This window comes from Diplotaxodon limnothrissa, linkage group LG13 (assembly GCF_057381915.1).
Source record: "Diplotaxodon limnothrissa isolate DT_005_m linkage group LG13, D_limnothrissa_male_GT1.1, whole genome shotgun sequence".
Lineage (NCBI taxonomy): Eukaryota > Metazoa > Chordata > Actinopteri > Cichliformes > Cichlidae > Diplotaxodon > Diplotaxodon limnothrissa.
The window spans coordinates 27,478,295-27,506,023 of record NC_140608.1 but is presented as its reverse complement, the minus strand read 5'-3'; the positions used below and the strand labels follow the sequence as shown (position 1 = coordinate 27,506,023).

Below are 27,729 nucleotides of genomic sequence, written 5' to 3'. Positions count from 1 at the left end.
TGCTGCAGCTTTTTGGACCAGCTGCAGGCAGCTAACTGATGACAGACTGACACCTGAGTAAAGACTATTACAAAAGTTGAGGTGAGATGAAATGAAAGCATGGATAGCTCTCTCAGAGTCTCTAAAACAGAGGAATTGCTTCACTTTTGCAAGTAGCCAGAGGTGAAGGAAACGGGTCTTGATTACAGCATTAATCTGTTTATCAAAGGTTAGATTACTGTCTGTGATGGACGAGAGGAGTCACAGGAATTATCAGAAAAATAGGGTTTCCATTTATTTAACCAAAAAATTATATTTACAAAAGTAATAAATGTTGAGCTCATAAAAGAGGTCAAAGAAACAAAACTAAACTCAGGCAAAGAACTGCAAACTTACCAAATGACTGCCCAAACAAACATAACTGACCTAAACAGGAAATGACACACACGGATATATATAATGGCTGATCAGGAACTAAAGTGTGTTATTGTGTTCAAATGAAAAAATGAAAATACACAAGAGTACTTATTAAACAGATAGAGACCAGAAACACAAACCCTATGAAAAAGGCAACACATGGCTCCAGCACTCATTCAACAGAAAACTACCAAAGTATTTATGTGTTCAGCCTGCAGGTCAAACAGGGATGTAAAAAAGGCATACAGAGCCTAATGCAATCAAAACAGGAAATTCAAAAACAACAAAACAAAAGCGCTCATCCTTTGGCTTCTCAGCAGTGGCCGATAACTGATAATGGCATTTCAGTGAGAAGGCAAACCACAATGCATATATATATATCTATGAAAAACAAGACAAAACACTAATGTGTAGTTGAAAGTCCCTTCTGGCTTGCTTTGAATGAAACATGAGGCCATGCCATGTGGTATGATTACAGCATATCATCATCTTCTCCTCCTCCGTACATGTTGGCCAGTTTCTTGAAGCGAGGGCCCCACTCACTGAGGCAGTCATAGTTCTGGTCTCCACTACTTGAAGAGTTCAAAGAGGAGAGACTTCCTGCATCAGAACCACCTCCCTCATGGTCAAATACCATCTGGGAGTCATAAGGGGGTGCTGTTGGGTCGTTGTCTGCAGCCTTCAGGTTCTGAGGGAGGAGCAAAGATAACTTTTCTAGAAATTTTACACAACTTGTTTTGGTTACCTTACATAGCCTGGATAAAGATAACAGAATAATGAATGTGGAAGTTATTAAAGCCCAGACATGACGTACAATTGACGTACACATCTATCCACATCCATGCCTCTATCGTCTGCTAGCAGAGAAGTCCAGACTTCCCTCATCAGCCACCATCTCCAGTTCATGCCCAGGGCGTCCTCCTGGTAGGAGATGCCTTAAACACCTCGCCAGGGGGAAACCTAGTTTTATTCACCCAATAACAAAAACATTCATACAAACCTTATCTGTACTAAAGTGCCTTGTCTAGCATTCACACACTCACAGTGGATACATCAGGGTCCAGTGTCTTTCACAAGGATCCTTTGAAAATGAGGACTGGAGCCAGGAAGCCAGCCATGATTATGACTTTTAGACAACCCCTTCTACCTCCTGAGCCACAGTTCCCCTAAGAAAACCTTCATTTGAAAAGAACTGCCCACAAGGCACAAAATGCTTTCTCCAAGTGTGACAAAGCACATGTAAGCTGTTTAGGCATTCTGGAATACTCTAGAGCATAAAGAGCTGGTACAGCATTTCATGATCAGAACAAAAACAGTAGTACTCAAGAAACTTGGAATTATCAAGTTAATCCTACAATATTAGAAAGAAACCCCAATAATCAGATGACCTGTGAACAAGCCTCATGTGACAGTGGGAAGGTGAAACAGGACCCATCCCTGCTTGCCATGTTGCCAACGGAAATTCCAGACTAGAGTAGAGTCTAGCTGTTTTCCAGGACACTGGTTCCAAGTTGTGAACCAGATTAAACTTTTAAATTCATGCACTTGCTCCTTTCTTACCACGCAACCAACTCCATCATGTCCTCAGAGCCAGTCTTAACAGCCAGGGATCAGACTGCCAGGGCCTGCACACATAACAGCCATCCAACACACAATGCACCTTAACCCCTATGGTACCTCCCGTGGGTGGTGAGCCCACTTAAGTGAAATCTTGTAACCATGCTTGAGTAAGTTTCAAGGTACTTTAGAATCTCACTCACATCTTCAATGAAGTTGTTCATGTCTTCTGGGTTGGTGGGCCGAGGTCGGTACTGAGGAGCAGGCATGAAGTTTGGCACCACGTTACTTCTTAACACCTCAGGCCGGTTGTCCAGACCACGGTGGAGAACACTCAAGTCATAGTCCTGATAGAAAGTGATTTAATGATGCATTATTATATGGAATATTTTATGCTGTACTTCTGCAATCCACACTCTTCATCCACTCACTGCTTTAGGCCTGTTGTGTACTCATACTTTTCTATCACTAAAAGGCCTGGGTCAAATCACTGAAATAATACAGCAAATTTAATCAGCCTTTTAAAACTCTCCGTTTTTCTTTTTGGCATTTCACCCAACTCCCCTCCTTTTTCATCCAGGCTTGGGAACGGCAATGGCAGAATTCTCCAGTACTCCAATAAACACAGTGACATATTTTCCAAGGTTTTCTGCTCCTGCGTGTGCAGCTTTGATTACTTTGTACTTGTGTAAATGTGTAATCGCGTAAATGTGTCCATTTACCTGATCATCCTCTCCACCTCCTTCTTCATCATAGTAATAGATGTTGTCCCTGACACTATCATCTAGCAGCAGTGGCTTCTTTTTGTCCTTTTTCCTCTGTTTTGCAAACAGCAGCATTAGCAGCACCAGTGCTGAACACAGAGTGTAAAGTTTAGCACACAGTAACCAACCAAAACCTACTTAGCTGGGAAAGGAAAGAAATGCTCTGACCTGAGACTACAGATGTGTGACTCACCGAGCAGCAGGATGGCTCCAAGTATTCCGAGGATAAGGGGCAGGTTGCTGCCACCTATAGCACGGTCTGTGCATGTCGCCTCTGCTCCCTTGCCCTTGCAGTGGCAAACTTCAGCTTTGATGATGCTGTCCTGCTCCAGGCCATGCTTGTCTGCCACTCTTAGTATAACACTGTAATCTCCACTGGGCAGCTCAGTGCCTAAATTTAAGATGACCCCTGTTCCTGAAATAAACAAGACAGCAGAAATGTAGCTTTATAGTTCTGTGTTGATGGATTTGTTTTGTTACATATTTTTGAAAATGAGACATCTGAATAAAGCCAATCATCCTTCTTTTAAGTATGTTGTGTTAGGGTTTCTTTTCTGGCAGTACTCACTCTCCTCACACAAGCACCAATCACTCTAATCTCAGTGATGAAAACTGAATCATGTATGAGCTAAACTTTAGCCTTTGGAAGGAAGCAGCCCTGATGTTCACAACAGGAAATATTTTTGTTATCGCAAAAGAACACAGCTGATAAAATATCAGTGAAATTTATGTACCAAAATATTTCAAATTCTGGCCATCTTATTGGACAGCATAAGTTTGTACTTGTCACATGTTAGCAGTGTACATACTGGTGTCGTTCATCCTAGCGGTCCAGTTGGTCTTTGACATGCCCTGTAAAGACACCGAGTAGGGAGGTCCAAATTCTGGTCCGTCTTTATCTGTTACTGACAGCAGCTGAGGAGCTGGATCCTTGTTGCACACCTGAGGAAACAAAGTCACAGTGAAGCTTTTCTTCATGCTGATGACCATCCTGTAGTTGGAAATCTTACAAACACACCCATCCTGCACCACAATTAGACAAGTTCAACACAAAACGATTCTTGAGCTATTGGAAATAAGACACACCGTGATTTCACGCTCTTCAATAAACGGAGCATTGTCATTGACATCTTCCAGCTGAATGATCAGAGTACCAGTTCCTGTAGCCGGGACAGCATCTGGTCACAGAACAAACACATCAGGAGACCAAAATGTATTTAAATAAAATCTGTATTATTGCTCAAAAACTTTGCTCTGGACTGATTCTTATAACTAACATTTGGCTGTTAAACAAATAAAGGCAGAGCAATTAAGGGCTACAGTGTTATTAGCTATGAGCATCCAAGGGACATCAGTTTGTACTGGAATTTTGTTTAAGGAGAAGAAAAAAACTTCAGGGCAATAACACACTTTCATATCACTATTATTTTGCTACTGGGAACTTCAGACCAGCTATTGCAGCTTTTACACTGATTTCAGATGTGATATCCAATTTAAGCTTGAGCCTCTGTTTTTTTTAAGATACACATCGTTTTAATACTTGTGAAGATCAAAATAGTATAATCAACAGAAAGTATTGATTTCTAATAATTTCTCATGAAAACTGTTTTAATGTCTTTATTATGAAAGCGAATTAGATGACAATACCGCAGATGTGTTAAAATATATTTCTTTCAATTCAGCTCAAAATAAAATGAGGTCAGTCAGCTGAAACCTGTCTGAGGCACCTTTTTTGTGCTTGTACTGCACATCTCTCTTTTTGTGAGAACCAACAGTATTCACCCATCATACTCAATTTTCCCTGATATTGGTTGCATGAATGCTTCACAAACTGATCGTTTAGTTGGCCTCAGTTTCCTTTTGAGCTCAATGTCAAGTATGAGTTCACAGATTTCAGGACAAACCTAATTTTAGCTTCACTTTTTTTTCACTTTATTTCTAAAGACAGAACATATTTCTTGAAACAAAACGTATTTCCTAAATGCTGAAACGCGCTGCTGTTTCTGTCCAGTCATCTTCGTTGTTCAGTACTTGGAACATCATACTGTAAACCAGGATGTGTTAGACAAAAACAGTTTTCAGATTCTTATTCAGCAAGTGAAAGTTCCTGAAGTAAAGGTGAAGGAATCCCAGAAGCAAAACTCTTGTTGACCAGTGTAATTATTCAGACACTTGTAATTTAATAAAATCATATCAGTGGTCATTGTGTATGGGAGTCAAATGATGATAATAGTGTGCAGCAGTCTTAACTCCCACCTACCATCATCACATGCACCAATGTTTGCGATGTATCTGCTGTTTGTGACAAAAGGAGCTTCTCTGTCCATGAATCTTCTCACTTTAATAAGGCCTGTGTCCTTGTCCACATTCAGCCAGCCTGCAGGGTCATTAATCATTTTGTACCTGCACAAGACAGTCACAGAAAAGATGGCAATACTGTGCAGGCGGGGTGATTGCAATTAGCATGTTTCACAATGTGGCGCAATGTGTTATTTGATTTTTGACATAGACTTACTTTTTCCTTAGGCTAAATACACAGTGACAGGTTAGGCGCAGAATGCCATTTATTCAGTATTCAGTATTATTTATATTGTGATAAATCACAACAACAGTCAATTCAATTTGCAAATCTCATGAAACACATTAACTGTCACAGGGTTCCTGTATCCTACCAGTGCTACCCCTGAGCTCATTAGTAGACACACCTATTAATCAGGATTTTACGGCTGAAGGGTAAAAAAAATGCTTTTCTTCAGAAAAAGAAATAAAAAACAGAGAAAAAAATAGAAATAATAATAATATTAATAATGGCTTTTAAGACCTTACTGATAACGATAATCCAAAGTAGTATTAGGAGTCATTAAAAGTCATGAGGGAGGTGTGGTCTGTGGCTCTGCTGCAGAGGGGGTTTGGTTCAGCAGGCCCAAGGGACAGTACAAGAGAGGCTGGCAGGGCAGCTGAAAGCAATTCAGTTATTTCAGGGGCATCAGGACCAGAAGGAAGATAAACGTCACGGGGCCTCAGCAGCAGACCTTGAGCTTATTTAAGATGCTGAAGGCAGGAATCTGATTTACCAAAAAAATTATTGGAGGCCGGAAAAAACAAAGGCAAAAGCGCACTGAGATAAACTAACTAAAAATCTAAACTGGGAATAAACTATGATTAACTGTGACTTTAGAGCATAAACATGAATCTGAAACGGTGCATGTGGAAAAGAAAAACATGAACATGCACCTGAGCAGAAAGCATGGAAACAACCATCCAGTCACTTGGATGAGTGACCAAACATTTCTCCCACAAAACGCTACGTCCAGATGAACAGAATCAACTTTTTGGAGATTTACTTTCCTGGATGATTGAGAGTGCATCAAGACGTTTTCACTAGCAGCAATGCAAATGTTGTTCATGTGACCTAATTATCTCACATTAGGCCTGAGAAAATGAACTCTGGCTTTAAAGATTCTAAGACTGTTTACTCAGACTCTGAGAACTCAAAGACTCCTTGCTCAGGATCTGTGATCATTAAGACTGTTCACTTTATTGGCACTTGCTTAAAAGCTGTGGGCACTAAGGACTGTTTTTCACCTGCCCTCTCGGAGTGTGGAGTTATGTCCCAACAGACTGTTTCCCCTCAGGCTTCAGCTCGGCTACCAGCTCAGCCTCCTGTTCAGCTCTCTGATTTGCCAGGGGTCTCCATACCGGTCCTGCATCAACTTCTGCTGGACGTACAGGTCAAGCCCAGCAACCAGTGGCCCCAGTACCACTGTCTGCCTCAGCTGGAGGTTCAGGAGACAAGCAGCCAGCATGTCTCGTCGGCTTGGTGACCATGGACTCTTGTGCTGTTGTTCAGGTCACCCACTGACCTGGTGGCTTTTGGTTTTTGGCCATGACACCCTGGGTTGATGAGCTCTTGGACCAGTTTGGTACTGCTCGTATTTTGACGACACTGGATTCAACTAAAGGCTACTGGAAGATTCCCTTGTCTAGTGAGTCTAAGAGAAAAAGCGCCTACCCCACAAAGGCCTTCTCCAGGTGCAGCTTCCTGCACCATCTTTTCAAAATCGTCATATTTACCACCACAAAGTGTTTTTATGTGCTAAAAGGAAGGAATCATTTCCTTCCATGTTAGTAAAACCAGTTCTGAAGTATGGTTTCACTCTGAGGGTATAGCAACCGTGGCACCCAGTTTCTTGAAAAAACTTAACTTTGAGCTGTAATTTTAAACTATTTAGGGGTTTCTGCTACTATGGCAGTTTGTGGGAGGTGGTATGGTGGTTAGCACTGTTGCCTCGCAGCAAGAAGGTCTCGAGTCCTGGGTCTGTGTGGACATTGCATGTTCTCTCCGGCTATTGCAGCTTTCTCCCACTGTCCAAAGACCTGCGTGCCCATAGTGTGGGGGAGAGTGAATAATTGTTTGTGTTGGCTCTGCGAGACACGGTGTACGCTGCCTCTACCACAGCTGACATAGGTTCCAAATTCTACTTTTTAGGTAAAATGCTTGTCATCATTAGAGATCATTTTATGATTCTACTGTGTGTTGTCATAATTCAGTTTTCCTTATATTGTCATTAATGAGAACTTAATTGCAGCGACAGTGCAAAATCTGGTAGATGGATTGATTCTTACACAGCACTTTTCTGCTCCACCTTAGCACATAACATGCCACATTTACCCATTCAAACATTTTTTGTATAACAAGTGTGTTCTATCTAACATTCATATTCACTTGGGGTTAGTAGAGATTTCAGTACATCTATGTGGTAGCCAGAGAATGTTCTTTTTCAGAAATATTTGGGCACCAAATTTATTTTGCATCACAGAAAAATATATAAACCAAATGCTATTTCCATCCATCTTCATCCGCTTTATCCGGGGCCGGGTCGCAGGGGGCAGCAGCCTAAGCAGAGAAGCCCAGACCTCCCACTCCCCAGCTACCTCCTCCAGCTTATCCGGGGGAACACCAAGGCGTTCCCAGGCCAGCCGAGAGATATAATCTCTCCAGCGTGTCCTGTGTCTGCCCCGGGGCCTCCTCCCGGTGGGACATGCCTGGAACACCTCACCCAGGAGGCGCTCAGGAGGCATCCTTGTCATATACTCGAACCACCTCAGCTGGCTCCTTTCGATGTGGAGGAGCAGCGGCTCTACTCTGAGCCCCTTCCGCAAATGTTATTTAAAATCTATAATTAGTCTGTGTGACGATTATGAAGTACCAATCAGCTATCAACAACACTCTGTACTGTTAAGATTGTACACTTATTGTTATCATCAAGTGTTTTCATAAATGAGAGAACCAATTTATTCTGTTTATCTCTCTCTGGTGCACAATGCAAGTTTTGGGCTCGACCCCGTTGTGCTTGAAAACATTCTTCAAAGTTTTTGGTCTACGTTGACATGACATCATCATGCAGATTTGTCAGCTCTGGAGCCATCATGCAAATCTCCCATTCCATCCCAACAGCGTGCCATTGGATTGAATCTCGTGACTGTGGAAGCAACTTGAGTACAGTGAACTCACTGCCTTGTTCAAGAAACCAGTTTGAGATTATCTAAGCTTTGAGATATGGTCTGTGGTCCTGCTGGAAGCATCAATAAGAAGGGCAGGTACACTGAAGGGAGGGACATGTAGCAGGCTGTGTAATTTATGTTACTGACAAATTCTGTTCCTTTCAACAGAAACAAAACTCTTCGGACCAGAAAATATTCTTCCAATCTTTGTTTGTCCAGGTGTGGTGTAAACTGTAGCCTCAGTTATCTATTCTTAGCTAACAAATCACCCAGTCACCTGGTTTGATCTTTAACTGCTGTAACCCATCTGCTTTAAGGTTGAATGTGCTGTGCATTTAGAGATGCTGCTCTGCATATGATGGTTATCCAAATCTACAAGGGGTGCAACAATACATGTATCAATATTCAACCGTTCGATACAGTGCTTTCGGTTCGGTACGCACATGTATTGAACAATACAACATTTTTTATTTATTTTATCAGCTTTTCTTCTGACGATGCTGTCTGTGTTGAGCGCTCAGTGGATCTGCGTTCGACTACTCTGCCTAGGCTGCACTGTCGAGTGCATATACACTGAGCGCAGCGCAAGCTAGCAAGACAGAAGCTAAGCTCGTTGAAACATGGCAACTGCCTCAACGCTACCCGAAATTGAACCTCCCCCACTCTCATTCAGATCTGGCCTTTAGACCTATTTTGGTTTTCATGTGAAGTATGACCCTGATGGTAAGCGAGTCATGGACAAAAGTAAAACAGTATGTCGGATGTGCTACGCAATGCTCAATTGGTGGGAACTAGTGCGTTAGCGCAGTTAGGTTGTTAACGTGTCGACGCCGTCCACGGCGATCCGCGGTAACTTGTTAACGGAGATTTGCTGCGTTATGGCGTTAATGTCATTTTAACGAGATTAACGCTGACAGCACTAGTGGGAACACAACGAATATGACTGCGTATTTACGCTGACATCATCCTGGTGCAAAGACAAGTGGAAGCAGACAAAACAACAAGCACGCATGCTACAAACTTTACCCGAGTCATTTAGACAGCCGTTAGCACATGATTCTCCTTATGGGGACCTGATATGTTTAATATGCTGCTGAGAATATAGCCCAGAAGAAGCTTATAGTATAACTTTTATTTTGGAAAGAGACATTTCTCTGTAATAAAGAGAAATGGCCAAAGATGAGTGTTTTCTCGATCAGATCGATTTATTTTTTTTATTATTTTGTTGTTTCAGCAACATTAAACTTAAAAACTGTACCTTTGAGTTAAAATATATATTTATAATTTTAATAAATGACAAATTAAAAAGGCATGAATATTTTTTTGTATTGAAAACATATCGAACCGTGACACCAAAGTATCGAACCGAACCGAACCGTGAATTTTGTGTATCGTTGCACCCCTAATATCTACATATGAATCTCTAGTGGTAGTTTGAGTCAAGGCTAGCTTCCTATGAGCTCAAAGCAGTCTGGCCGTTCTCCTCTGATATCAAGAAAACATTAAGAATACAATTAAACTTTTCAAGCCCGTCTGTCAGCTTGTTGGGTGTTAAAAAGCAAATTCTGACTAATACTAGGGGTGTTTTATAGTGTGTTTTTTTTTTCAATATTTCAAAAGTAATGTAATGTTTGCTTATGAGGTTGGTGACACATTTTTTGTTTACCTTTTTACTTCAAATGTTGTTTGAAGTAAAAAGATGTTTGGGGGGGTTTAGTTCCTAGTTGACTTACGTGACTTTCTGCTTGCGTGCAGTGTCTGGGTCTGAAGCAGTGTACTGCACCACAACTTCATCCACAGGAAGGTCCTCTGGTTTTACCACAAGCGTCTCCTTTGGATCAAAGACTGGAGCTTCATTCACATCTCTCACATTCACCACCACTGTGGTGATAGAAGTGACCACAGAAACACCAGGAGCAAAAGGAATCTCATTCTCCACTGAAACCAACAGAGTGTGCTTGCTGGCCGTCTCGAAGTCCAGCTCCTGGTTGGAAGGAAGGGAGAAAAAAACACATAAGGGTGTTGGCACAGATTTTTATTAAGTCCCAACAAATCACAGAAAATGCTTCCATCAACTAATCACTGATGATAAATATCTCCCAATATTATGAATGAATTCCTGATTTTCTTCCTACCTTTGCAGTAGAAAGGATTCCTTCGTGTTTGTTAGTTCCTGTTTTTACTGTGAAAAGTCCATCAGGATCACCACTGACGATCTTGAAGATGGCGTTCCAGGCTGGAGTTTGTGGTTCATCCTCATCTGTTACTATCATCTTAACCACCTCAACATCCTTTTTGTTTTCATCAACTGTCGCACTATACTGTGAGAAAATTAAGGATGGGTCAGAATCATGGGAGTCAAAACAGATCTTGGTGTTCTGTTCTGTTTTTGCTGTGATGGGTCATCGGAGTCTAATAATAATGGATTTATATAGCACTTTTCAAGGCACCCAAAGCACTTTACAATTCCATTATTCATTCACTCACTGGTGGAAGCAAGTTACAGTTGCAGCCACAGCTGCCCTGGGACAGACTGACAGAAGCCAGGCTGCTATATATCGCGCCATCGGCCCCTCTGGCCAACACCAGTAGGCGGTAGGGTAAATGTCTTGCCCACGGACACAACGACCAGGACAGAGAGCCTGGGGATCGAACAGGCGACCTTCCGGTTACAGATGCGCTTCCCAACCTCCAGCACCACGGTCGCCTAACCGCCAAATAACTTAAATTGTACATCAATAATTCATGTTCAATTCCGTCTAATCTTATTGCAGACATATACTTCTTGCAAGAAACTGACTTGCTCACTATGAAATCCGAAATCTTAAAGTACAAAGTTTGACAAGATATAATATCAAACATATAATAGTAAAGGAGGTGAAAAAAACATTAATTTGTAATACATCTCTCAGTGATCCAATAAGATTATCAGTTTATCCCTAAGTAATAAAATATTCATGCTAGTCAACATTTGTGGCCCCAGCAATGACAATCCATCTTTCTTCCACAACCTCTTTTCATTATTAACCAAATCAACAAACATAATTATCAACTAAAACTTCAGCACAGTCATCAAACTCACCCACCTGGCCCAAAAATGTGAATTTTTAATATTTAAATACCAACTTACTTAAACTAGACATACAATTCAACTCCAGCAACTGAATATAGACCTTCTACTTACAAAAATAAATGGGTAAATAAATGTCAAATGGATTACAACACAAAAAGGAAAGTAGCCAGCAATAGTCTTCTGACCAAAACTCAACACAACAAATCACAATCTAAAGATAAAGCAGACATGTTAGATGAACCCATTAACTTCATAAAGCACTCAGCAAAATATCAAAGAACTAATTACTTAAGAGTGATGACAAATTCTCTATTTGTTAACAAGACTGATGTGTTTACTGTAAGAGTAACACAAGTTTTTAGCAATTTCTGGGCTCAGTCTGCTTCGTCTTTTGTTGTAGACTTTCTGGAATGTCATGTCATCAGGTTTATTCTAAACATTGTCAAGCAAAGCTAGAAGCTTGCATAGTACTAGATGCAGCATTTAATTTATTTTAAATAAGATAAAGATTTCTGTTGAAATTATTAAAAAAAGAGAATAGCTTAGAGCTGAAAAATCATGCTTGTTTTATTTTTCTCCTTGAAAGCAGCGGCTATTTTTGACAGATGTTAATGAATTCACAGCACAGTCTTCTCTTTCTCTCTTCTAATATGAACGAATGGAGCTAAATATTCGGTCTGTGGTTTTCTCTCTCCTGTATTAGAGTAATCATTCTAATAAGACAATATTTATTATTTATACTGTAGATTCCATTGTTTACGTGAATGGATGGTCTATACTGCCTTTCAGGATCCTCAAAACAATTATGGGAGATGGGGTGTTGTTTTCTTCTGTACATGTCTGGCACCCTGAGTATTTTAAGTATCAAAAACAAGTCTAAGAATTGTTGTTGAAGTTCTTTTAATGTTGCCATCACCTTTTTTGCTTTTGTTGTGACAATAGTTTACTTCATAGCCTAGAGTGAAAAGCTCATTTGCTCCCACCTGATGTGGTGTTAAGGCGATATTTAATTTCACCAGTACGTGGCAATGGCCACCTACTGCCACCTACTGGCTCAGACAAATTAGTAACTGGCAAAGTAATCCCTTACAAAAGTGTCACGTTCTGAGTTTTAGTTTATTTTGATGTTTATGGTATGTTTAAGTTCTTTAGGTTATCTAAGTTCATTTGTTATTAGTTTCCCCTTGTGTTTTCAACCCTTGTTAAGTCCCCCTTGCCCTTCATGTGTTTCATGTCTCTTCTTATGCTGTCAAGTTCATGTAGTCATGTCTGCGTTTCATTATGTTTCCTATTTTATTTTGTAAGAGGTCCTGTGTTCTGTGTTTTGTCTTACTCTTTCCCTGTGGCGTTGTTATGTCCACATTGTGTCTACTGTGCCTTTCTGTCCCATGTTTCAGGTCCCTATGTTCTTTCTCCTCAGTTGCTGTTAAGTTCACATGTCTAGGGTTCAGTCAGTGTGTTTCCTGTTTTACTTTGAAGGTCCGTGTCTTATGTCAGTGTTTCTAGTTTTGCTTCCCTTGTCTGGTCCAGCCTGATTACTCCCAGCTGTGCTCTCCTTCTGTGTCTCATTCCCTCGTTATCCCTCAGTGTATTTAAGCCCTGTGTTTCTCTTTGTCAGTGTTGTAGTCTCCCTCATGGCTGTGTTTCCCTGTGTGTCAGTTTATCCATGTCCCAGTTTAGTTTAGTTTTTCCATGCTATTCTACAATAAAGCAGCTTTTTGAGTTTAATTTTGTTGTTGTGAGTTTTCCGTTTGGGTCCTTTTTATGCCTGCACACAGCTGAAACATGACAAAAAGTAACACAGGCCGGTTATTATATGGAAGCCATCAGTAACACAGAACTGCTGTTTTGCTGTGTTTCAGGTGAGAGCAGCATACGAGCACTATACACGTTTATGTAAAGTTGATACTTATTTAAAGTAACATATTTGGGATGTAAACAGGGATTGAAGATAAGATAACTCTTTATTGTCACTGCACAGTCATACCAAGTACAATAGCACAACGAAATTGGAAACTGTCCCGCATCAGCACTGCGCATAACACAACACAACACAGTAACTTATCTTAATAAATAAAAAGAAAGAACGTATGTTTATTGTACATTGTTTTTATTATTGTTATTGTTATTGCCCCCCAAAAAGTCTAGGGAGGTAGTCACTCAGGTCAGCTGTTAGAATTGGTTAGGTCTATTGCCCTGTTGCAAAAGCTGTCCCTGAGTCTGTTTGTCGGGGACCTCAGCAGCCTGAATCTCTAGCCAGACGGCAGCAGCTTAAACATTCTGGGTGTGTACAGTCCCGTAGGATGCTGCGTGCCCTCTTGAGATAGCGAGTGCTCTACAGGTCCTTTAGGGAAGGAAGAGGATGGACAATGATTTTTTTGGGCCATAATAATGACGCTCTGAAGTGCTTTACCATTACTTGCTATCACTACAGCCTTCTTCCTCTCCTTATCAAAAACTATTATGTCCAGTTAGTTAGCCATCACCAGTTGTAGCTGTCTGTAGCTGGGAGTCACACAGGATCATAGCTTGGTCATTCTCAATCATCTTGGAGTGGGTGTATCCCAAATTGACCTTGTATACTATACCAGTCTGCTAGCATCTTTTATCCTGCTGCTATGTGTTGGATTCTCTCAAGGGGGTTCTTTGCACAGCCTGCACCAGGGATCTTGAGTGGTGTGGTAGCCCCCCACTCTCTATCAATCTTCTGCTTAGGACTCGTTCATGTCTTGCTATGATGATGAAGCGTTTCTGTGCTATCTTTCAGTCCCACTACTTAAACAATCCAGGTGGTTCACAAGTTCGTCAGTCTGGTCTTACAGTGTTGAGCAACTGCTCGAGCTAGTGTCTTGCCCCTCTGACATCCGACAGGCCTTTCCATGTTGTGCTAAGATAAGTTATTGGCTGGTACTTGAATGGGAATAGTCCCATCTGGGGATCCTTGGGAGATCAGGCTTTCTGGCATCTCATTCATCCACAGATGGTTCATTTGTACTAGAGATGCAGTAGAGATTGTCCATAATTTCAAAGTTGTTCTTTGGACATTGACTGCTTTAATGCTTCAATGCCTTTGCATGAAGGGGAATCTTTTTTCAAACTGTGTTCTAACTTTGCAGTCATTCAAATTATAATGTATTAGACCAGGGTTAACTGGTGGATGTGTGGGTGTGAAACTCATATCAGCTGTCTGGATTAAGTTTTGTGGGGACTTGGCTGATGTCTTAAATTGGGAAGTGGGGCACTCACAAAACAGGACATTAGAAAACAACCAGTAAAATGACGTCTCAAAAACTATGTGAATTACATAAATATTTGCTACTTGATTTTCAGGGTTTTTTTTTAATCAGAGTTTTTTATGGAATGATGATTTTATGGAATGATTCAGCCACTAATTACATTCACAGTAGTCACTCAGTGTGTCTTTAGGGATTTGCTAGCTTAGCTTAGCTCATAGCCAACCCGCTAGCAGCATGGCCTCTTTACCTGTGCCTCGTGCACTTTCCTGCTCAGATGTTTAGTTAGTCATCGGCCTGCTTTAGCAATAACAACACTTGTAATAGGCTGCAAAAGGCTTCTACTTGTGCAGACTCCTGCTCGCACTGGAGCGGTTCACATCCATGTGAAGCGGCAGGAATGACAATCAGCATCTCCAAGTCTGAGACCATGGTCCTCAGCCGGAAAAGAATGGAGTGCCCACTCTGTGTCAGGGACAATTTACTGTCCCAAGTGGAAGAGTTTAAGTTTTAATTTAAATTCTTGTTCACAAGTAAGAGGAGCAGGAGATCAACAAAGATTGGTGCTGCGGCTGCAGTGACACTGTACCAGTCCATCGTGATGAAAAGAGAGCTGAGTATAAAAGCAAAGCTCTCAATTTAATGGTCAATCTACATCCACACCCTCACCTATGGTTATGAGCTTTGGGTAGGCCCGAAAGAAGGAAATCGAGGAAATGATCTTTCTCCGAAGGATGGCTCGACTCTGCCTCTTAGATATAGGGTGAGGAGTTCAGCTATCTGGAACGGGCTCAGAGTACAGCCACTACTGCCCCACATCGAAAGGAGTCAGTTGAGTCAGTTCAGGCATCTGTCAATGATGGTTCCTAGGTGCCTCCTGGGTGAGGTGTCCCAAGCATGTTGCAGCGCAGACCAATGACACGCTGGAGAAATTATATCTCTCAGCTGGTGTGGGAATGCCTTGGTGTTACCCCGGATAAGCTGGAGGAGGTGGCCGGAAAGAGGGTGGTCAGGACTTTTCTTCTTAGGCTGCTGCCCCCCCCCCCCCCCCCCCCCCCCCAACCCGGCCTTGGAAAAGTGGAGATGGATGTTCTGGGACATGTGAAGCTAGAGACACCAGCAATCATAGTCAAGTGCCTTCCAGGGACTAGAAAAGGCGACACTGAGGGACATTTAAAACTGCTGGCTAAGGGTAAATGTAAATTCTGTAAAATTATAATTCACATCGACAGAAACCAGAGGACCTTGCTGTGGATGAAGTCATGGTAAAAAAAATCAGGTAGTTCATCAGATCCCAACCAGCCCAAATATCAAAGGGAAATTAAAATGCATGCCGTGGAAGAGTTCGGGTCTTAGGAGGTTAAAGAAAATAAGAACAATCCTAGGTTTCTCTTCAGCACCGCAGCCAGACTCACATGTATATGTCAAATGTCAGAGCTTTGTTAAGCCAACCATTCTGTTGATGGTATATAATAATGACATCATGAATTTCTTCACAAATAAAATTTTAGCCATTAAAGAAAAAAAACACTCCAACAAATCACAAACATAAAATTATGTGCAGCTACTTTTAATACCACTGATATTTATTTAGACAATTTTTTCCAAGAGATCTTTCTGAGTTAACTTTGGTAATCACTTCTAGTAAAGGATGAACATTTCTTTCAGACCCAATTCCTACAAGACGGCTCAAGTCCTACCATTAATTAATACTAAAATCTTAAATATGATGAGATGAGAGATGAGATAGCCTTTATTTGTCAGTTGCAGGTCTTTTGCCCACAACCGAGATGAACCTATCGCTAATAACCGGCTATTCATACCAGACCAAAAGTCTTTTTCCATGGCCTCTCCAAACTTCTTCCACATCCGAGTTTTTGCTTCAGCCACTGCCCGAGCCGCATTCCGCTTGGCCTGTCGATACCTATCAGCTGCCTCCGGAGTCCCACAGGCTAACCAAGCCCAATAGGACTCCTTCTTTAGCCTGGTGCCTCCCTTCACCTCTGGTGTCCACCATTTGGTTCAGGGGTTACCATCACGACAGACTCCAACAACCTTGCGGTTTGCAGCTCAGTGTAGCAGCTTCGGCAATGGAGGTGCTGAACATGGTCCATTCGGACTCAGTGTCTGAATGGACAAGCTCTCTAAAAGATAAAGAGAGAGCTGAGCGTAAAAGCAAAGCTCTCAATTTACCGGTCGACCTACATCCCTACCCTCAATTATGGTCACGAGCTGTGGGTAGTGACCGAAAGAATGAGATTGCGGATACAAGGGGTGGAAATTAGCTTCCTCTGAAGGGTGGCTGGAATCTCCCTTAGAGATAGGGGGAGAAGTTCAGTCATCCGGGAGGGTCTCAGAGTAGAGCCGCTGCTCTTGCACATTGAAAGAAGCCAGATGAGGTGGTTCGTGCATCTGACAAGGATGCCTCCTGGGTGAGGTGTTCCGAGTGTGTCCCACTTGGAGGAGGGACAGGACACGCTTGAGAGATTATACCTCTCAGTTGGTCTGGGAACGCCTTGGTGTTCCCTGGACAAGCTGGAGGAGGTGGCCGGGGAGAGGGAGGTCTGGGCTTCTCTGCTTAGGCTGCGTCCCCTGCAACCCGGCCTCGGATAAGGAGAAGATGATGGATGGACAACAGACTTTCAAGCTGGCTCTAGTTAAACCATTGCTTAAAAGATGGCCATGACTGACCACGTGCTTAGAGAATAACTCAAGCAGCAGAAACCCAAGAAAGAGGAGCAAGAGTAGGAACCATTATGGAAGGACAGGCCCCTGCAGGGTGGATGCAGTAGTTACAATTGTTTCAAAGAAAGTAATAAGCAATGCACTCAACTGCCATGGTCTGCATGCCCACTCACCATGCCATCTACCAAGATGATGAAGATGAGGCAAGGATGGTCGCTTTCAGTAAGACAATGATTCCAAACACAAAGCCAAGGAAAGACTCAGTTGGTAACAGAGAAAGATAATAAAGCTGCTAGAATGGCCCAGCCCTGAGACCAGAATCCACCTGAGCTTCGGCTCTGTCTATACATTTTCAGAATTCATAGAAGTGCCCCACAGAAGCTTCAGGGTTTGAAAACTGCTTGTGTGCATGCATGCGACTAGTTTCTCCATAAAGGAGGCATCTTGAATCCAAAATACTTTTGGATGGAGTATTAAACATCAGTAAGCATGTTCAATACTTTTTCCTTGTGTCATTTCTTATTTCACATGCATCACTGCACATGCTGTGGACTTATTTTGTTAAATGGTGTGCATTAGCTGTGGCAGTATGTGTGAGTGCAACATTAGTAAGGCAGCTAGATACAGACTGAATGTGTTCTGCTTTAACAGAGTGAAAAAGCAGCAGTTAAACAGGAAGTTTCCAGTTACCAGTACTTTGTACTTACAGATTTCTGAGTGAAGACTGGAATGTTGTCATTGCTGTCCGTCACCGTGAGGATGACTTTTGTTTGTCCGGATAACCCTTCTCCTGCCATATCTGCTGCTTGTACTGTCAGAGTGTACTGTGGATATTTCTGTTAAGAGACGAGGACTGTTAAGGTAGATCAGCTCATCAACAGGAAGGAGGAAACACTGACATCAGTTTACAGACCTCTGTAACACACGGCTTTCAAACTGACTAAAACCCTTCACCTATGAAGGCCTGGCATTCTGCTGAAAAGCTGAAGATAAACTCATAGAATATTTTGCTTATGACAAATACATGCAAACCTGATGCCATTATCTGATATTAGCCTTAGTCAAACTTTTTAAATATAGTGTATTATTCACCAAGCAGTGGTGAAACTGACAAGCATGACACAAACTAGAAATGGAGACCATTAGACTCTAAAGTAAAAGTTAAGCTTCAAGAACAGTGTTTGTTTTCAGCAGTAAATTCAGGTTTTACTTCAAAGGTAAATATTATCATTATCCAAGAAATCACCAGCAGTGTTTTTGGTGCAGTGCCCTCTTTGTGATTGATTTCTAGCAGTGACAGGCAGACTACTGATCCTGATTCATAAAAATGCTTTTTCAGTACTTAGGCGTAAAAGGACACTTGTGTTTTAAATGTGTTTAACAGGTCTTACCTCTCTATCCAGTCCTCTACCAGTGATTCTGATGCTTCCAGTAATTGGGTTGATTTCAAACATGTTGTCAGTGGGCAGCGGTGGGTCCTGGTTCAGAATACGATAGCGGAGCTCTGAGTTGTCAGTATTTGGCTCATCGTCATCTTTGGCCTCAACCCTAACCACCTCAGTCCCTGGAGTGGAGGAATTCAGAAAAAGGAAATAAAGAGCAGAAGTTTTAGAAGGTCTTCACATTGCTTCATTTAAGTATTTATTAAATCAAAATAGAGTTAGCGTAAAAAGTCTAATTTCATTCCAACCCACATTGTAATTTTCTGAAGGTTCTGAAGGTTTCTGAATGTCTTAAAATTCATTGCATTTAAACCTCTGCACTACATTGATTTCTATTGATGAGAATTGTAGATAGTAGCAAAAATAAAGAAAACTGCAAATAAGTGCCAACAAGAAAACAAAATAATGTCAAAAATATGTTTAAACATACCAATGGTCGTGGCCTCAGCAACATTTGCTTTGTAGTTTGTCGTAAAATAAGGTTTGTTGTCGTTCTGGTCGATCACACGTACTATAATCTCCATAGGAGCCTCAGCTTGTCCTGCTCCATCAGCCACAGCATGTGCTTCAAACTACACAGGCAAAAGATTTCAACATGTTTGATTCAGAAAGTTTCAGATTCACCTTTAAATTAATTCATTTATCTCTACACCTTTAATCTACACACAATACAAACAAAGCAAAGATTTTAGTGTCTTGATGTGACTTTTGTTGTGATTCTTTTCTTTTGTGTGCCACCTGCTGCTACTGGTTGGGGTGAGAGAAGGGAGACAAAACAAAAGACACGCTGACATGAAAGCTAGAGATTGATAATAACTAATAATTGAATGCAGAGCAGTGTATAAACACAATGAGTGAAAAAAGTTCTAAGTTCTCAGCCTAATCTTAAAAGTAGAGAGGGTGTCTATCTCTCAAATCCAAACTGGAAGCTGGTTCCACAGAAGAGTACTTTAAATATTCTAAGAACCACAAGTAAGCCTGCAGTCTGAGAGCACTTAATTGGGGTGATACGGTACTTTAAGGTCATTAAGATAAGATGGGGGCTGATTCTTTTATGTGATGTACAAAGAACATCAAAAACAAACAATTTTAACAGAACTTATAACATAAAATGTTTATAAAAAAGTTTTCCAAAGTCACTCCACATGAAAGGATAATCAGAATAAAAGCCTTCATCATCAAGTGTGATGAAAGTGTGTATCTTTTGATGATCATCAAAAGATACACACTTTGGAAAACATTTGGACAAAGTGGGGATGCTTACTAGATATTCGGCTGTTTCCTCTCTGTCAAGTGGCTGTGTTACATACAGATTTCCAGACTCTCTGTCCATTCTGAAACGACCAACAGGAGGCAGATCAGCTCCTGGACCAGTGATGCTGTAAAAGACCTTCCTTGTTTTATCTTCATTGGAGCGGATCTGGAAAAAACACACAGGACTGAGTTAGATCACTCTCACTGTCTATGGTAAAGGTTATGCAACAATAAAGAAGCTGTGCAAGTTCATCTTCAAAAATATCAAGAGATTCTTGGTTATCCTGATACACAGATCAGAATGATTCAGTCATCTTGTGATCTCAAATCAATAAGATTGCTAGATTCTCTAAGCGGATCTGGAAAAAACCACATTGACTTAAATCACTCTCAGTGATGAGGATAACAGTTCTGGGATAGCTGTTGCTCAGGATGTCAAGCAGGTAATTTACTGATCATAAGGTTGGTGGTTCAATCCCTATCTACTTCACTCTGCTTTTCAAATATCCTTGAGTAAGATACTAACCATGATTTGCTTTATAATGTTTGTGAATGTTAGAAAGCACTTTCACAAAAAAAGCATGGGAAAAAGTCCTCGTATGAATAGGACAAGTTGTATAAAGCACTCTGAGTGCTCAGAAAGAGAATGAAGAAGTAAAAAAATTTCTGTTCATGAACCAGTTCATTTAACGTTTATACAACAGCAAAGAGGCTATGCACATTAATATTCAACAGAATCCTGGTTATCCTGATATCAAACATAAGAGAGCAGAGAAAGACAGCACAGTAGTGGATGTCGTAAGATAAATTAACCAATATACAGTATATAGCGTGAAACACAACTCTGTAGTTTTCTTAGAATAATTATGTTATTCCAACAATTTCCAACACACAGTATGGAAAAGACAGTAATAAAACAAGTGTCAATGTACTAACTGCCAACATCTTGCTCTCATTACTGCACATAAACTTTAGATCTTTCCCTAAAGCAATAACTTTTCATTCTCTTTCATAGATATTTTATTTATCTAGAATTAACAAAGTTAGCTCATAACTAAGAGGCATCTAAAAAAACTGGAAATTCTGGAGATTCAATAGTGACAACTAAAAATGGGAAAAACACGTGCTGACTGCAGAGGAACAACAGAGAAATCCTGTCCACAAATAATGTCAACAAAAGTCATTCAGTTCCCCTTACCTGAGCTACTTTTAGGGGATAGGTTCCTCTCTGATTCTCAGGAACATTGAGAGGAGGAATAACCCAGTCTCTCTTCCTCCTCCTCAGTCCTCCAACAGACTTGGGGAATTGAAGAACATGCGCTTGTGGATCAGTGGCATTCTGGGAAAACATGCAGACATATTGTTGGCAAAAGCATGAACAGAAGAAGACTCAGAAATTGTAATGAGGACCACAGATCTTATAATATATCTCAGAATCTGTGACTGTGTATCGTCTACACCATTTTTAACCTAAGACAGCTGATTCATAGATTAAAAATCGAACAAAATATTAGAAAAATTGGAAGCTGTTCCTCAAAAGAGGGACTTGAAAGCTGAAGGCTCTGCCTCTCTATTATACTTTTAACACTCTAGGAACCACAAGTAAGCCCAGAGTCTGAGAGCGAAATGCTCTAATGGGGTGATACGGTACTTTAAGGTCATTAAGATAAAATGGGGATTGATTACTCAAGTATTGTATTTGAGGAGCAGAATTTTAAATTTGAGGTTTTCCATGAGGTGTTAGTGTGTTCAGTCCTGTCACACATTTACAAAGACATCATCCCAGCCCCACAAAACTCAGTAGAAACAGCTGATAAGAGTTTTACGCCCATGTACATCCATCAAGTCAACACTTGCAGCTTAAGGTTAAGCTGCAAGGTTAAAATTAAGCTTGAAAAAACATTCCCTTCTCGGGTACCAAGGACCAGTTTGGCTACTTTTTAAATAATTTTCAATGTCCGAAAAATCAGTTTGAAAGACTTTCATGAAGCTGGGAGAACACTTCAAAAAAAATTACATTAGGTAAAAGTCTGGCCTCTCATGCAAAATAAAGAGATGATTTCCAGAAACAACCTTCACATCTGAATGGAATGGATTGCGACAAAAAAATTGGCCCTAGCATTAAAAGTTACACTTTAGCTGTTAGCAGTGGCTCATGGATAAAGTAGCCATTCATTTCACTTTTCTTACCACATTAATCTAATCTTCCATCACTTCTTCCTCACTCCTCCACAGCTGGTGCTAGCAGCATCATCCTGTGACTGTGAGGCCCAGTTACTAGTTGCTGGTACCACTTATATTCTTTTTATTGTTTTCTTTCAGCTTTTCAGCTCCACCTGTTTGCCAATTCTTCCACACTAAACTTGCACAGCGAAGGCTGTGTCAGGTGGAATGATTGAATGGGATGCTGTCAGTGTGCAGTGGACCAGAAAAATGTCCAATATGCCAGATTATCAGTCCTGCCCTGTCTGTAAATGTGTAGTTTTGGAAAAAATATAAATAGATTTGAACTTTTCCTTCATGCCCCATTAAACAGTGTCTATAAAACATTAAACAGTCCCGTATGAAACAGTGTCTACCTCTGTGTGGTCAGCAGACTTCACTTCAGTACTGTGATGCTGATGACTGTATTCTATGTGGTCTCCATTGTGGTGCTTTCCACATTGATGACCATGATGGTGTCCACGGTGATGCTCATAATGAACTACCCTGACTGGAACTGTTATTTTCTGACCTTGAGAGTCCCATGAGTGGATGAAGAAATTCTGGTGTCCATTATAAAGAACAACTTCTCTGTTTACCTGGAAAGTAAAAAAACAAAAGTTTTATTAGTGCATCCACTACACTTCAATTCATTAGAAATGAGTTTCTACATTTCATTAGAACAATTATACAAACTTTCCTGTGATTTTTACAGTAATTCCAACTTTGCCGTCAAGTTAACTCACCATTAATACACCATCTGCCTTTACACCAAAGCGATTGTCATCAGTGCCGAAAAGAAATATTGTGCGGTTTGTGCAGTCAGTGAAGCCCACTGAGAAAGGATAGAAAAAAGTGAATCATTATAAATGTGGAACATGTAATGAAATAACTGGCAAGTCTACACCACCTTGCTGCATATGTCCTGCTGGTAGTGTTGCTGTATTTTTTAGTGTTTTCCAACAGAATACTCACTGGGGCTGGGCCATATCATACCGTTCACGGTAATACCGATATAATGTTGGGCAATGACAAGAAAATGAAGTATCGCAATAGAATTTGGGTAAAACGCGCATGCGCTGTGCCTTTGTTTTCATACGCACATGGCGAAAAAGGCACGGCGGCGACAGAGAATGAGAAGGGCGAAAGCGGATCGTTGAATGAAACAGATGAACCAGAATTGGTTTGTAAAAATGTGAAAACTTCAGTGTGGAACTGGTTTAGCCGTCAGATACACAACAAAGCACTATTTTTGGTAGCGCATGCTAGCGGGCCGTCGTTATTACCGTGTTTTTTGGAAAATACGGCACACTTAAAATCAATCCTTTGATTTTTCTGAAAATCGACAGTGCCCCATATAATCCCGTGTGCCTTATGTATGAATTCTGGTTGTGTTTACTGACTGATGCTTTAGTACGACTTTGCTAAGCTTCAAACCCGCAACACTTGATGGATTGTCGGAGCATTACGTTTATCGTAGGGAGGAGCCTCGCGGAGTGATACGTACTGTGCTTAACATTACCGTATATTGTGTGTATAAGCTCTTTTTAAGTTTTGTGGATATTATACATGGTTATGCTGAGGATATGTCAGCCAGTTTCCACTGGAAATGCCTTTTGGTTAAACTGTCAGCAAGGATTTTGCATTTGCACTGTTAAATTTTTATATAGCTTTAATGCAAAAAACAGCTGCTTGTTTAAGTGAAAATACATTGATGTTTTTTTTTTTTGCACTAAGAAAGTTGTGGAGTTGTAAAGTATTTTGTCTAGTGTCAATTATATCGTCAGTTATATCGTTATCGCAAATTTTCAAATGTATATCGTGATAAATATTTTTGTGGTTTCCACCCGAGGCAGGAAATTTCTTTTTTATTTTGCTAAGTACTGGATTTTGCTGGAGGCTGCTCTTTGTTTCTTAACCAGTTTTACCCATGATTCCACTGGATAATGGGTAGAACTGGATTAGAAATACTTCTTATTAATGAGCAACAGTACATTTTCAAGAGACAAGGGAAAAAAGAGAAAAATGTTTGTTGTTCGTGTGCATGTGTTCTTGTGTGTGTGTCTACATGCACTAGTAAATGAGTGCATACGTTGCACATGTGGCGGCTAAAATGAAGCAAAGTGAGCATAAACATTCTCAGAACTGAGTCTTGTCCTGCACATTGAAGTTTCCTGGAGCTGGAAATAGATGCTCTGATAATGTAGATTAATTAATGTTAAAAACTAATCTTAATAATTCAGTGTCCAGTTTAACGGCCTCAGGTCAGTAGCACAGAGTTTACACTGGCCCCTGTACATTTTTTGCAGGCAAAAAAGCTTTTATTTCTATGATTTGAAATAGTAACATTTAATACAAACGATTTATCTTTTGTATTATCCTAAATTGGCAATATTTTGTTACTAAAGCCTAAAAATCTATTATAATAAAACAATAAATTCTAGTAAACCTGATGCCTCTCTTTACACCCACCCCTCCACGGCACAGGTAGCACTGTGATAGAAAGCCACAGCTGCTGTGCAACTGAAACACTATGTGGGTCTTATCTGTTCATCTATAATCACATCCTACAGGTGTGATTATAGTACAATACTATAATGTAGATTTTTTGCTGTGTAAAACAAACAGTGGTGAATTGGGGGAGCTGAAAAGTAAACTCTTCTTCACAGCTTGTTAAGCAGGTGGTTTGACGAAGGAATCCTGCTATATTTTTCCCAGCAAAGATCAGTATGTCATTTACTGTAACAAGTACTGCGAGACTCTTAAACTCGTATCTAAAACTCTTTTAGATACGAGAAAAACAGTTTCTTTCACTCCACCTGACATCACTGTCTCACTAACTGCTCTTCCTCTTTATTCTTTGTGTGTTTAAATGTAACGAAATGTTTACATGTAAGGAATTTAATTGTGTGAATGACAATGAATACCTGCATCTGTGAAATTAAATTGTTTGCTCGACATTATGTTGTATGTCGCGCAAGACTTTTGATATGAATATTATTTCAGTGTTCCTCGCCTCACCCCCCACCCGGTGATGGCAGATGCTTTCCTCTGAGCCTGGTTCTGTTTGATGTTACTTCCTTTTAAAAGGCAGTTTTTCATCCCCACTTGAATTGAAGTGCCAAAATGTATTCATAGTTTTCTTTCTCTCTGTTTTCACCTTAGTGACTTTTGTTGTGATTTGGCACTATATAAAAGCAACTAAAGGCAAATAAAGCAAGGCAACAAGTGAATATTCATGTTAAAGCCTGCATAACTACAGTTAATTTGAAAAAGGCTACAGTCCACTTATGTTTTATATCATCTTTCAGTTTTATGAAACCAACAGAGTTCTCCTTCTCTTTCAGTGCTTCATAACATCTGAATAGCAAAACCTGCTAAACAGGCTTGGTGACATTGCTCTGACCTGAGGTTAAAAGTATTTGTGAGCAGTGTGAGAGCTGAATCTGCATTCCAGAAACCTTACAACTCAGATGCAGTTGGATGCCACAACTAGTTAAGCTGGAAAAGCACCAAAAAACAGACGTGTTTTACTTCAAAGCAAGGTAGAGCTATTAATACATTGCAAGCAATACAGCATCATAGTTGTTGTTTTTTTGTTTGTTTTTTTGGGGTTGGGGGGGTTAATATGGGTGTCTGGACACAGCCTTGTCAGTGCCTTACATATGCTTTATTTAGTGATCACAAACAACAGTTTGTGGCAGAACAGATTAAAAATTATAGTATTGTTACCTTCATTGCTGCCATCTTGGACTGACAACAATTAAATGGAGGATGCTGCTAATTTCCAAGATGAAACTTGGAGTTGAGGTCCAGATGAAAATTCTGATTGGGAACTCGAATATTCTGACAAACTTAATCTGGAACAAATGGTATGATGTTGTTTGGGTTTCAACCGAGAACAACGTAAGCAGCTAACCTGTTAAAGGCCATCTGGGCATGAGGAATCGTTTACAAAAGTTTTTTCATGTAGGGCTGTAACTCACGTCTAAATGCTCCCACAGGTTTGTATAAACAAATCCTCACATATCTATTATGATATTCTACTGGATGTTAAGAAACATGAACCATTTCATTCAGGTTACCAGTAAGACACTAGATTCCTGGGTTGTTCTTACCTCTGCCCAGTCTCATGCCCGTCCTCAGGTGTTCCCTGCACACTCTGAAAATCAACAGCTCTGACTCAAATCCAGGCACACATGTTGACCTCGCAGCTATTTCTGGTGATGAGACCTAGAAGAGGAGAAAGAGTATTTTGGTTGGACCTGTAATAATAAAGTGACTAATCATAAGCAAGAGAAAATAAGAGTAACTGAATAACACAAGACAATATAACAATAACTATAACTGGCATTTTAAACAACAATTAAAATACTTTTGTTGCATCGCATAATATGAATACTTTAAGACATGTGTATATGCCATTTTTCAGAGGAAACAATAAAACTACAAAACACAACGTCATCAGTGGAATAATGGGAATCAACGTGGAGGGATATGGGGAAAAAAGCCTGCTATGCCTGTGAAACAGATTAATTAGTTTTTAAATCCTGCACAAGTTTTTTCTGCCCATTTAAAGAGCATCAGCAAGTGCTATGACTAATAAAAGTGTTCTTCTTACAATAAAAGTTTACTTGATGCATAAACACAACAAATGTGTCTGCCCCTCCGTGAGTCTGGATCTCCTGGAGGTTTCTTCCTGTTAAAAGGGAGTTTTTCCTTGCCACTGTCGCCAAGTACTTGCTCCTAGGTGGTTCTTAGATTGCTGGGGTTTTGAGGTGACTGTTGTTTTGACTTGGTGCTTTCCACATGAAAATGAATCTAATTTTATTTAATTGCAGCAGGTAATGTAACATTAACCATATTTATTTTAAGTAACTTTAAACAGAATGGAAAATGGCAGAAATTAATTATAACAAAAGGAAGACGTCTCACCTGAAAAACGATGACTAAAGCGCCAAAAACCGCGAACCAAGCGGTCCCCATCTCTCCAAATCCCCTCTTTAATATTCCTGTTCTTCCTGTCGCACCGTAATTGTAGCTTCAGTAACTGGGTGTGAGCTGGATGGAAGTAAGTTTAAGTACTTTCAGCAGATGATGTCAGGTTACAGGTGCGCAACACCCTGGTTCCGTCATGCGTAAAGAGACATAACATGGTAGTTTCTGTTTCTGTTCCTGAGTACTTCACACAAGGGCGTAGATTTGGCATGGACGGAAGGGACATGTCCCCACCAATATCCGGCAATTATTGAATTGTCCCCACCAATAATTTGATCTCTTTGAGTAAAGAAAAACAACCCGATAGAAAGAAAAAACAAAAAAACATCTGTCAGCGTCTCATTCACCCAGCGGTGCAGAAAGAGTTAAATTATGTTCTCTACTTGAGTCCTACGTCATGTGAGAAATATGGCCAATGTGATTGGCTGTGCTTTTCAGTGAGCTCTGTTTAGTTTTAGCAGCGGCAAGCCTGCGCTGCCAGGAGGAGAGGAGGATGGCAGCAAAAAGGAAGAACCTGGATATAAGAAAGTATTTTTCAAAGAAACCTGTAAGTCACTTAAACTCAAGTTCACTCATAAAATGTGTCCGTCATAATAATGTTACAGGCTATGCTAGGCTTT

At 40.5% G+C, this 27,729-nt stretch overlaps 1 protein-coding gene across 2 annotated transcripts; it reads right to left on the bottom strand.

Moving 5' to 3' along the window:
* Positions 1–868: 868 nt before the first annotated feature.
* On the bottom strand, positions 869–27,097 carry LOC146620402 (B-cadherin-like). 2 transcript variants are annotated; one of them, XM_085369597.1, is made up of 18 exons: positions 27,047–27,097; positions 26,230–26,344; positions 22,858–22,946; positions 22,482–22,710; positions 21,108–21,223; positions 19,920–20,075; positions 19,086–19,227; positions 18,605–18,777; positions 17,921–18,049; positions 10,358–10,543; positions 9,956–10,206; positions 4,978–5,120; positions 3,804–3,895; positions 3,527–3,659; positions 2,911–3,132; positions 2,676–2,806; positions 2,157–2,300; positions 869–1,084 (listed from the first exon to the last, which is right to left on the bottom strand). In XM_085369597.1, the coding sequence occupies exons 1-18, from the start codon at positions 27,095–27,097 to the stop codon at positions 869–871; spliced, it is 2,718 nt and encodes a 905-aa protein (XP_085225723.1). The 2 variants fall into 2 exon arrangements, with proteins under 2 accessions (XP_085225723.1, XP_085225722.1); XM_085369596.1 differs by having other exon boundaries at positions 21,108–21,248; positions 22,489–22,710.
* Positions 27,098–27,729: the final 632 nt, after the last annotated feature.